This window comes from Callithrix jacchus, chromosome 1 (assembly GCF_049354715.1).
Source record: "Callithrix jacchus isolate 240 chromosome 1, calJac240_pri, whole genome shotgun sequence".
Taxonomy (NCBI): Eukaryota; Metazoa; Chordata; class Mammalia; order Primates; family Cebidae; genus Callithrix; species Callithrix jacchus.
The window spans coordinates 14,559,928-14,572,847 of NC_133502.1; the positions used below are offsets into that span (position 1 = coordinate 14,559,928).

The 12,920-nt window shown below is 43.7% G+C and overlaps 1 protein-coding gene and 1 non-coding gene across 51 annotated transcripts in view; one reads left to right on the plus strand and one right to left on the minus strand.

Moving 5' to 3' along the window:
• DOCK9 (dedicator of cytokinesis 9) overlaps positions 1 to 12,920 on the minus strand; it is a 295,684-nt gene that overhangs the window by 77,535 nt on the left and 205,229 nt on the right. For all 50 annotated transcript variants that reach the window (XM_054245273.2, XM_054245030.2, XM_054244912.2 and 47 more), the window contains one exon: positions 12,843 to 12,914. In XM_054245273.2, the coding sequence (XP_054101248.1) occupies positions 12,843 to 12,914 (72 nt within the window). The remainder of the gene's footprint in view (positions 1 to 12,842; positions 12,915 to 12,920) is intronic.
• Positions 4,105 to 4,239, plus strand: LOC118148374 (small nucleolar RNA SNORA70). The gene has a single exon (XR_004735181.1). It is a non-coding gene; the product is annotated as a small nucleolar RNA SNORA70 (small nucleolar RNA).

Sequence of the window (12,920 nt, forward strand, 5' to 3'; positions counted from 1 at the left end):
GCCAATATCATACTGAATGGGCAAAAACTGGAAGCATGCCCTTTGAAATCTGGCACTAGACAAGGATGTCCTCTCTCACTACTCCTATTCATTATAGTATTGGAAGTTCTAGCCAGAGCAATCAGGCAAGAAGAAGAAATAAAGGGTATTCATATAGGAAAGGAGGAAGTCAAATTGTCTCTATTTGCAGATGACACAATTGTATATGTAGAAGACCCCATTGTCTCAGTCCAAAATCTCCTGAAACTGATAAGCAACTTCAGCAAAGTCTCAGGATACAAAATCAATGTGCAAAAATCACAAGCATTCCTATACACCAATAACAGACTTAAAGAGAGCCAAATCAAGAACGAACTGCCATTCACAATTGCTACAAAGAGAATAAAATACATAGGAATACATCTAACAAGGAACGTAAAGGACCTCTTCAAGGAGAACTACAAACCACTGCTCAACGAAATAAGAGAGGACATAAACAGATGGAGAAACATTCCATGTTCATGTTTAGGAAAAATCAATATCGTGAAAATGGCCATACTGCCCAAAGTAGTTTACAGATTCAATGCTATCCCCATCAAGCTACCAATGACCTTCTTCACAGAACTGGAAAAAACCACCTTAAATTTCATATGGAACCAAAAGAGAGACTGCATAGCCAAGTCAACTCTAAGCAAACAGAACAAAGCAGGAGGCATCACACTACCAGACTTCAAACTATATTACAAGGCTACAGTAATCAAAACAGCATGGTACTGGTACCAAAACAGAGATAGAGACCAATGGAACAGAACAGAGGCCTCGGAGGCAACACAACTTATCTACAACCATCCAATCTTTGACAAACCTGACAAAAACAAGCAATGGAGAAAGGATTCCCTGTTTAATAAATGGCGTTGGGAAAACTGGCTAGCCATGTGCAGAAAGCAGAAACTGGACCCCTTCCTGACACCTTACACTAAAATTAACTCCAGATGGATTAAAGACTTAAACATAAGACCTAACACCATAAAAACCCAGAAGAAAACCTAGGCAAAACCATTCAGGACATAGGTGTAGGCAAGGACTTCATGACCAAAACACCAAAAGCATTGGCAACAAAAGCCAAAATAGACAAATGGGACCTAATCAAACTCCACAGCTTCTACACAGCAAAAGAAACATTCCTTAGAGTGAATCAGCAACCAACAGAATGGGAAAAAATTTTTGCAGTCTACCCATCTGACAAAGGGCTGTATCCAGAATTTACAAAGAACTACAACAGATTTACAAGAACAAAAGAAACAAGCCCATTCAAAAGTGGGCAAAAGACATGAACAGACACTTTACAAAAGAAGACATACATGAGGCCAACAAACATATAAAAAATTCTTATAATCATTGGTTATTAGAGAAATGCAAATCAAAACTACATTGAGATACCATCTCATGCCAATTAGAATGGCGATCATTAAAAAATCTGGAGACAACAGATGCTGGAGAGGATGTGGAGAAATAGGAACACTTTTACACTGTTGTTGGGAGTGTAAATTAGTTCAATCATTGTGTAAGACAGTGTGGTGATTCTTCAAGGACCTAGAAAAAGAAATTCCATTTGACCCAGCAATCCCATTACTAGGTATACATCCAAATCGTTCTACTATAAGGACACATGCACACAAATGTTCACTGCAGCACAGTTTACAATAGCTAAGACCTAGAACCAACCCAAATGCCCATTGATGATAGACTGGACAGGGAAAATGTGGCACATACACACCATGGAATATTATGCAGCCATCAAAAACGATGAGTTCGTGTCCTTGGTAGAAACATGGATGAACCTGGAAACCATCATTCTAAGCAAACTGACACGAGAACAAAAAAATCAAACACCACATGTTCTCACTCATAGGTGGGTGTTGAACAATGAGAACACATGGACACAGGGAGGGGAGCATCACACACTGGGTTCTGTTGGGGGGACATAGGGGAGGGACAGCAGGGGGGTGGGGAGTTGGGGAGAGATAGCATGGGGAGAAATGCCAGATATATGTGAAGGGGAGGAAGGCAGCAAATCACACTGCCACGTGTGTACGTATGCAACAATCCTGCATGTTCTTCACATGTACCCCAAAACCTAAAATGCAATGAAAAAAAAAAAGAAAAGAAAAAGAAGCTGAAAAAAAATGCTGACTCAAAAAAAGAAAAAAAAAAAAAAACAGAATGGTAAAATGTGAAATTCCAAAGGGATTTTGTTGCATACATGCAACCAATAACTCTATATCCTGAGATGACAGCATCAATAGATGACCAATTGCCAAGACCTTAGGCAAGGCCAACTCTAAACCACAGGCTTGACTGCTAGCTACCCAAGCCGGCCGCTCCTGAAAAAGAGGTATCCCAAGAAATGCCTGTGGTCTCCACAATGGGGCTGAGTCAGTGGCTGCTAAAACCAGGAAAAGTAGATGGAGAACTGTATCACCGACAGACTGAGTGGGTACCATGCAAGCCTATTAATCAATATTATAACCCAAAGTAGAACAGCTGGGCATTTACGCCTCCTGATGTGATGCAACAGTACAGCTATAAGGTATCTGCACCAGAAAGAAAATCAAATGAAGTCTCTAGACCCAACCACAAGTTCACAGGCAACATGGGGCACAGAGAACCGTGTATGTAACACTGTGAGGCTACCATCAGCCACGCCTAAACTGTGTGATATTCTGCTGGACAAATGACCCAGTTTTTTGACAAATGTGTTGCAAAAGAAAAAAAAAGAAAAAAAGTCTAAACAGATGAAAAGACAACAGTTTAAGAAGCAAAGAAACCTCAGAAACACATCAAATAAATGGAATGTGTGAACTCTGTTTAGATCCGATGCAGACAAACCCAACAATAGAATGGCATTTTTAGACACCTGGGGAAACTGAATACAGACTGGGTGTTAGTTGACAATGAAGAAGTTTTGCTAATTTTGTGTGGTGTGATAGTGTTATGGGGCTTATGTCTTTTTTAAAGGCTTGTCTGTTCGAGATGACATGCTAAAGTGTCTACTTTAAAGTGTCTAAAGTGAGAAAATATCTGGGAACTGCTTTAACAACACTATAAGGTAAAACTGTGAGGGTGGGTGTGTATCAGGCAAGGGCAGCAGAACACTGGCAAGTGGGGAGGCTGAGGTCTGGCAACTCATCCCTCTACTTCTGCACTTATTAGAAAATACAGTAAAATGTTTGTATTGAAAAGAAAGAATACATGGAGAAGAATGACAGGCAATTTACATACCAACCCACCATTAGTGCTGTTCAGTGGGTAGACAATGACAACTCATGCCTTTGAAGGCTGGAATGAAGTTCTCCCTGCAGTGACAAACAGCTGTTGTGAAGAGTCCTAATCATTAAATTATTGCCTAATTTAATTTGGCAATAAAACAAACTCAAGCCTTTTATTGAGGTAAGATACACATTTCAAGGTAATAAAGACCTGAGCAATAGGATGTTTTTATGGAGATTACTGTAAACTGCAATAGAAGGAAAAGCTGAGATAATGCTCCAGTGGGGAGTACCTGATAGGCCGTGGAGAAGAGGACACCGAGACACTAAGGGACTTCTCAGCCAAACCAACCCCAACACCCTGCCACTTCCTGCTGGAGGGCCTCTCCCATGTGCTGTAGCATCCCTTTTCGCCCTGGTACCACCTGACAGCCTGTCCAGCCGCTGTCCTCACAAGAACATGCTGGACACGGTGCCCCCACCCTCTGTGAGCCACACCTGTGAGCTGCCCGCTGGCTGCTCAGCACCTGCCAACTGACTCCTCGACTGAATGGGATCTTCCTCAAGACCCACACCCAGCCTGGCTGTGGAGGCCCTTACGGGCACTGCGGTTAACAGCCAGGTCTTTGCAGAGGTCCAGTGACGGGCTCCTCCCGACCCTACAGGTCACCTGCTCTCCCACAGTGGGGCCGCCCAATCACTGCTTCCTGGTGAGGCCTTCAGAATGATCTTTAACGTTCACTTCTTTGTTCTGCACTGTGTTCTTCCACTCTCCGATGTGGTTTAGAGAACTCTTCTCTACGGGCGATTTTACTGCTTTCGGAGATAAATAAGACTTTTCATTAAGAAACTTCCTCTGCAGCCAATTAAGCCGACTGGGTTCCTTTCCTCATGGGGGCCCAGTGTGCAACGGCTGCAAACAGCAGCTTCCTTGGTGGTGTATGCAGCCTGTTTCTTGTATGGGTTGCTCTAAGGGACCTTGGCAATAGGCCTTCCAGATGTGGATTCATGTCTCTGACCTTGTACTACCCCAAAGTAGGCTCCCAACAGGCATGCCAGGTGCCTTTGGAAAGCCCCAGGACACTGTGGCCAGGGTTCACATTGGCCAAGTGATCATGTCCACCTGCACCAAGCTGCAGAACAAGGAGCATGTGATGGAGGCCCCGCGCCGGGCCAAGTTCAAGTTTCCTGGCCACCAGAAGATCCACATCTCAAAGAAGTGGGGCTTCACCAAGTTCAATGCCGATGAATCTGAAGACATGGTGGCTGAGAAGTGGCTCATCCCAGATGGCTATGGGGTTAAGTACCTCCCCAGTCATGGCCCTCTGGACAAGTGGCAGGCCCTGTACTCATGAGGGCTTCCACTGTGCTGCCTCCTCATAATATGAACAATAAATTTGCTTCCTGTCAGAAAAAAAAAAGAGAAACTTCCTGTTTCTGGCTTAGCAAACAACAAAAGTAATGGGGCTGAGAAGAAATTTACCAATGACATTTTCCAGCATTCTGGTTACTCCCCCTTATCGAGATCCGTGATACTTCCTCTCTTTCTCCTATTTTCTTCTACAACTTGTTTTTTTTTTTTTTCAGACAAGGTCTCACTCTGTCATCCAGGCTGGAGTGCAGTGGCACAATCACAGCTCACTGTAGCCTCAACCTCCTTGGCTCAAGGAATGCTCCCACCTCAGCCTCCTGAGTGGCTGGGATAATAGGCATGTGTCACAATGCCCGGCTAATTTCCTTCATTTTTTGCAAAGATGGAGTCTAACTATGTTGCTCAGGCTGTTCTCAAACTCCTGGGCTCAAGTGGTTCTCCCACCTGGGCCTCCCAAGTGCTGGGATTACAGCTGTGCGCCATTGTGCCCAGCCTACAACCTCCATTCTTCCTACCTCCTCATCATTTTCATTCCCAAAGATCAGGCTTCTCTCCATACTCTGCATGTTTATCTCACTCTCCGCCCTGCTGACACCATGAGAATGGCACCTCACATCTCCAGTTGCAGAAAACATAATTAACTCCTGGCCCCATCACTCTGCTCTGGAATTGACAGCTGCATTTGCACTGAGACCACCTGTGCCTTGTATGGTTGTTCCCTGTCAGTGACTGAGGGTGGCAGGGAAGCTGTAGCAGGCCTGTTGCTAGGGGATGTGGGACTCCACTGATGACTAAGGCAGAGGTTTGAGGCCTCTCCAGTGGCCTTGTTTACCTCTCTTACTTAGAATTCCACTGTGGCCCAACATGCTTCCTTCCTTCTCTCTCTGTTAACCTCGGATCACACCTGCACTGTGTTCTGATGGCTCTCCTACTGTCTCCTGAGCTCCTTCCCATTTTCCCTTGCAGTCAGTACCCCAATAAGTATCTAGCATGACTAATCCTATCAGGTGACTCAGATCAGCACAGTCATTTTCCCCAGAGAAAAGTTTAGGCTTATGGTTTCAGCGATTGGTACTCACAGATTTCTTTAGTTCTATCTGTTCTCTTCCCTGTCCAAGGCTGAACCTCCATCTGCCAACTGGAAATGTGTTTGGCTTTGCCTTAGCTCCTTGTGGAACAGTGGCTGGAGACTTCCAGTATCTGTTCTCCCTTCCCTGTCATAGTAATAAGAACCTCAGCTTTTAACTAGGCTCATGGATACCCAAAGTAAAGACTACATTTACCAGCATCCCTTGCAGCTAGGTATAGTCATGGCAAAGTCTGGCCAACGCCATAGCAGTGGCAGTGATGTGGCAGTGCAACTTCTGGGTCATATCCTTAAAGACAAAGGTGCATCTTTCCCTCCCTACTGGCTCCAGCATGGATGTGGTGGTGAACCCAGTTAGATCAAAAGGAGAGGCGGCACCCCGGGGGACAAAGCAACAAGATAGAGGGAGTTTAGGCCTCTCATAACTGTGGAACAGAAGCCTCTTATGAGCTTGGGTCTCCATGTAGAAAGAAATAAACTTTTATTTTCCTGTTTAACTCACTGTTACTTCAGGTCTTTGTCATACCCACTGAACCCACAGCCCTAAGCATAAGACATCCCAAACCTAACTCATTACCTTGCATCTTCCCTGGTAAACCAAGTCCTCTACTCTACTGCCTCTCTCAAAAGCCCTTTCTTCTATGATCTCACATTGAACATCTAGGTGGCCTTTCTTCCCTGAGTCAAATCTGACCTTACTGTGCTATGTTTTGTTTCAGTCAGGTTTATTGAAGTATAATTTATACACCATAAAATTCATATTTTTAAAGTCTACAGTTTGGTGAGTCTTGACAAGTGAATATAGCTGTGTAACCATCACCACAGTCAAGAAGAGAAAGTACATCTGTTGTTCCCATCCCCACCTCCAGTCCTGGGCAGCCACTGGACTGCTTTGTGCTCTGTAGTTTTTCTTTTTCCATCATGTCATATATGAGATATAGACCCACAAGGTACATAGTCTTTTGTATCTAACTTCTTTCAGTTCACAGAAGGCTTCTGAGATCCAACCATGCTGTTGCATCAGTCACCACCTTGTTCCTTTTTATTACTAAGTAGCATTCTATTGTGTGGAGTTACCACAATTTTCTACCCATTTACCAGCTGAGGGACATTTGGCTTGTTTCCAGTTTTTGATTATTATGAATTAAGCTACGGTGCACATTTGCGTGTACGTCTCTATACAGATATATCTTGCATTTCTCTTCAGCAGATATCTATGGTGGAACTGCAGGGTTGAATTGATAATGTCTTAATAATCTCCCTTACTCATTCATAACGCTCTCCATCCTTACCCCCATCCCACCTTAACCCCGCAATGCCGTATTTTCATCAGCATCACCATAAAATGTCATTTCATATTATTGCTGTTAGAGAGCTAAAAGAATAAATGAATCAAAATTTAAAATGTCTGGTGAATCTGTTCCATAGGCTATTTATACTTCAGGGGATAGGCAGACTTATTTATTGATATAAACGTTTCCAAGCCACTCCTTTATACTCTCTGCCATCCTGCCGCTCCTACTACAGAACCTATTCTACCTCTCTAAGTCTCTGCCAATTTGTCTGCTGCTTGGCTTCACAGCTCTCCATAATCTCATCTTTGTTTCTGAGCTAATCTTGGTTTTTACTCTTTCCCCTCTAATCTCAATCTAGCCAGCCTGAACTCTGCCCCAGTGGCCTTACCTGGGCATAAACTATTTCCTCTGCCCATTACTCATTCTCCTATCCCTAGATTGTGGTATCCTGCAAGGCTCAGGTAACGATTCACCTGTATCCCCACATAACTCTATGATTCTTAAAGCTCACATATACATATTCCTCCATTCTGCTCTAAATGTTCCAAGCTGAATGTTTTCTTTCTCCAATGACTAGGTCAGCTTCAAGGTTAAGGATTCACTCTCAACTCCATTTGCATTTTTTCCTCAATGCTTTGCACACTACAAACAACTGTTCAAAACACTCGAGTGTGAAGTACACATATTAGCATTCCACCTGTCACACATGTACAGTGTTTACGAATTTGGTTAAGGGGAAGTCCAGACAGCCCATTTAGAATATGAACCATACTCTCCTTCTTTCACTTTCAAAAGAAGTTCTCTTCTTGTTGAATTAAGCTAGAAAATGGTCAGAGAGTAAACAACCAACATGTAAGGGCACATATTCATCCTATGCTATGCAGGATTTTCCAAACTCCTTTCTTCCAGGACACCTGTGGAGTGCCAGCAACGTGCTTCACTCCGTGCGGGAGGAAAGGAAATGCAAACGGAGTCTGCTGAAATTACAGCTGCTAAATACACATGGTGGAAAAGAAACACCAACAAACTTTGACCATAGGGGCACAGGGTGGGGAGAGGACTCCGCCACAGGCCTTTGTGATGTCTGTTTCACATTTTTCTCAAATACCACTTGTAACTTCCAAGCACGTGTCACCTATGAAATGAAAGTCTGGCACAGTCACAGGCAATCCATCCATACTTTGCAGGTCCATCTGCTGCAGTAAGGAAATTACTTATTTTAGATGCTAGTTCGAAGGGGCTCTGATTCACAGCCTTCCTCAGTGAATGTAACAATGCACAGTTGGGTTGGCTGGGGACAAGAAGATGGCCACTTCCACCTTCAGCACAAGCGCAGCACTGGAAGTAAGCATAACACTGCCTCCATGTAAACATCCATTGAATGGACTCACTCCACTACCACCGGGAATGACACGAAACCATCAGCTTAATACCCACCATGCGTGTGTAGATATCCTCGGGTAGGACACTTCAACCGGCACTGAAAGCTTATCTAGCTCTTAGGAATCCAGTGCCAGGTGTTCCTACAACACTGGTGTGTACCTTGTCACAGTACTTTAAGAAAGACTCCCCTGTCCAGTCACACCTGTAATCCCAGCACTTTAGAAGGCCGAGGTGGGTGGCTCACCTGAGGTTAGGAGTTTGAGACGAGCCTGGCCAACATAGCGAAACCCTGTCTCTACTAAAAATATAAAATTAGCCGGGTGTGGTGGCTCGTGACTGTAATCCCAATTACTTGGGAGGCTGATGCAAGAGAATTGCTCGAACCCAGAAAGGGGAGGTTGCAGTGAGCTGGGATTGCACCACAGCACTCCAGCCTGGGCAACAAGAGAAAAACTCCCCCTCAAAAAAAAAAGACTCCCCAGTCAGAAAAAGTATTAAGGTCAGTGTCAAAAAGACATCAGAATAAATTAATAATTTTAGTCTAAAAATATTAAAACCCCTGAGGGGATGCAATCAAAGTTTTGGAAATCACAAATGTACAGGAATGGTGACTACTCGTAAATTCAGAAGACTAAAACAAGGGATTAGGACATAAATTTCTTCAGATGTAAGTAAGACAAATACAAAAACAACTAATTCAAACATGAAACTCATTACTCCTAAGACAATGAAGGCTTTAAGAAACTCATTACACCTAACTGAATGAAGTCTTTAAGAAAATGTTAGAGGAGTTCTCAGCTCAGTAACAAGTGATTAGGGGAAAGAACAGCAGGATGTCTGCAGGGCCAGGGAGGCAGAAGCCAGAGGGGAGTGCCCTAGAAGTGAAAATGTCGAACCCTCCACGGTAAGCAGGTGTCTGTGAACCTCTTTATAGTACATTATGTTACAGTTCAGCTTTCTCCTTTGGGATGCCAGTGTTCCCTCTCAAGCACTTTTTTTTTAAAGTACTTCTAAAAACTCTCTGAATATTGTTTTAGGGCCAAGATATAATAAACTTACAGAAAAGATTGTACATGGTAGCATTTGAGTGGTTTGTGTTAAGTTCCAAAAACAAACCACTTCCTAGAGCAGAGGTGTTGATGAATCACGTTGTAAGACTGGAAACAGCAGCACCCGAGGGGAGGCCCACTGGGACTCAGCCACAAGTTCTTGGCTCTGCTCAGTCGTTTGACTCTGGGCAGGTCACTTCAGTCTCCACCTCTGTCTCTGCCTCTGTGAGGCAGGGGAGGAGTTGGACCAGAAGACACTTTTCAGGTCATTACCACCCTTAAAGTGCTACGGTTTAATTTGGTCTCTTCAGAACAAACACATGCAAGTCAATTCCTTTACTTATTTTCTAACAACGCCGTCAATCAGAAAGATGTCATTGGCGCTCGATTTTGCATATCCTTCTTGTGAGTGTTCCTGGAAGTGTTCATTACCTCCTTGACCATCACTCACACGGTCTTCCCTGCAGTCGTAAGGCAGGAAAGCCTTATGTTCATGTAATTCCCTGAACTGTGGGGCTGGGTCATTAGCTTTCACCAACACAACTCTCTCCCCACCTAGTCCTCTTCACCTAGCCGACTCTTGTTTACTCATCAGAACCCACTGCAACTGACGCCTCTTCCAGGTGGTCTTCCCGGATTCCCCACACTCCTGAGCATTCTGTGCCTACCTCTTCAGAGCACTCATCATGAGGTAGGGCAGCCACTGGATGAACTGTACACCTTCCCACCTGAACTCCTTGAGATCACAAACCACGATGCATTGAACTTTGTAATCTGTGACGCCTTGCACATAGTAGGGACTCAATGAATAGTTGCAGAATGAATTGGTTATATTTTGAATATAATCAAGTTACCATTCCTTTGAAGTGATCACATTAATCTAGAGCCAAAAATCATAAAAAATCCACTGGTACCTAGTAATGGGCTGAACTGTGTCCCCCGCAAATTCATATGTTGAAGTCCTATGCCCTAATACTTCTGAATAGGACTGCAATTTGGGCCAACGTTTGTAAAGAGGTGATTAAAGTAATGTGAGGTCATTAGGGTGGTTCTCAGTCCAATATGACTGGTGTCCTCTCATAAGAAGAGACTGGGTTGCAGACATACAGAAGGCGGCATCTACAAGCCTAGGAGAGAGGCCGCAGAAGAAAGCAACCGTGTGCACAGCTTGCCCTGGGACTTTCAGCATCTCAATTGTTGTAAAATAAATGTTTATTGTTTAAGCCGCCCAATCTGTGGTACTTATTATGGCAACTCTAGCCAACGAATACAGGCTATAATCTTATTCTGTATAGAATATGAAAAAATGTATAATTTACCATCTTTACCAGTTTTAAGTGTACAGTTCAGTGGTCATAAACACATTCACATTCTTTTTCTCCCCCATCACCTCCTCCCCTTCTTTCCCAGTCTCTGGTAACCACCAATCTACTACCTTCATCTGATTCACTTCTTTAGCTCCCACATATCACTGAGACAACATTTTTTAACAGAAAAGTAATATATCTATATGATGTGTATGCATGTGTGTGTGTGTGTGTGTGTGTGTGTGTGCATGTGCACTTAGCTTTGTACTGCCAAGCAGACAATCTGCTAGATTTTTCCTTGGCAGGCTGCTCTGGCATGATTTAGATGGAGCATTTCTCTGTGGAAGACAGGGCCCACTTCCATCTGGCATCTCCCTATGCACTAAAGTCAGAAGCTTTAAACTGGATTCAAAAGAAAGAGAAAGAGAGAAAATGAAAAGGAGAAACCACCTGGCCAGGCCCCAGTGTCTGCTGTATGGGAGGAAAAGGAAGGCTTTAGGTTTGAACCGTCAACCTACTGCCTGCAAAATCTAGCAGGCTTTCCAAGGCTTCCTTGGAGAGCCCAGATCCCTGTGCAGGAGGCCCAGATTCTGCCCCCTCTCGCTATCCCTCTCCTATGAGGAATGCAGCACAAGTGTTCATTGTGAGAGAGTGCCTAGCACCACCCGCTCCCTGCATGAGCTCCTTCTATAATACTTCAACTGCACCCTGCCTCCACAACAACTATACTACGTCACTGTCACAAGGACAACTCCAGCTCTGCAGGTCTTGGAGAAGACCTGAAAACTTCAAAGTGAGAAAGTGACATTGCCACTTCTGTTTACTGCATTGGAATTTTATAGAAACTTATCTACCTTGAGCCTGAGAGAGCCTGAGGTAGCCAACCACACCTCAATGGGCACCAGTCCAGAGCCAAGACCAGTCATCTCAGGGCTGAGCCCAGTGAGAACCAGGGAACAGCAGGGGAGATGCACAGTCAAAAAGGAACACACATCCAGGCACCACCACAATGGGATGCTGGGGCAGAGAGGAAATTTAAGACTGCGCATTTGCCCCAAAGAGATGGATAATCTCAGAGACTACTTCCATCTGGCATCTCCCTATGCACTAAAATCAGAAGATGATGATGGAATTGGATGATGATGGATTGTTGTTAGTTGTGTGACTAAGGACACATGTACCTAACCTCTCTGACACTTTAACAAATGAGGATTAAACTTATAGGAGTATCCTAAGAGTTGAATTAAAAATTACGTAAAAATATGTAGTGCAATGCCTGACATGTAGAAGATTTTTATAAATGTTGGCTAATTGCTAAGTAATCTGGGTAAAATTTTTTAGGTTCCTGATGGGGAAAGATTACTATGTAAAGTTGGTTGTAAGAAGACTGCTGCCAAGCAGTTTAAACTAGTCATGCCCAATCATCAAAATGTGTATTTTCAGTTTGGCTATTTGGAGCTTAAATGTAAGCCAGTGCTTTCTAAAGAGATCTCTGAGAGGTACAGGTACCAGAATCATCAACGATGCTCAGTCCAAATGCAGGTCCTTGCCCCTTCTCCCTGCACCCCCTGCCGGGCTCCTGAATCAGAATCTTCGGGAATGGATGAACTTCCACCTTTTTACAAACACTTCTGAGGTGAGCTTTATTACGCTGAAGTTTGAAGTTCCAATTAGAATCCACAGCACTTACTTGAAGTATTTGACCATTTGAAAGAAGGAAGAATAATTCATTTTTTCCAATTTTGAAGATTTCTAAGCTAGCCAAAGGAAAAGCTGTATTTTTCTTTGGGTTAATAGCCAAGTGATTCAGGAACACAGCCTCTGGGGCAAGACTGGACTCAAAACCTGGCAGCTCCACTCACTAGCAGCATGATCTTGAGCAAGTAACTCAGCCATGCTGGCCTCAGTTTCCCCATCTGTAAAATAGGTAAGAACAGTACTTCCCTCACAGGGTTGTTATGAAGCTAACATGATTTATTACTTGTAAAGCACTCAGTCCTGTAACTGGCACATACAGAGTGTGAAGAAAAGCTTAGCTACACACCAGTGAGAAGAGATTTCTTTTCTCCTAAGAACGCAAGTTCCACTTGAAGTAACATACCTTAACTTTGGAGTTCTCTATCAAATGCTGAGCCATGGATTTGATCAGTACATCAAAGAAAAACCATGAATACTAAAA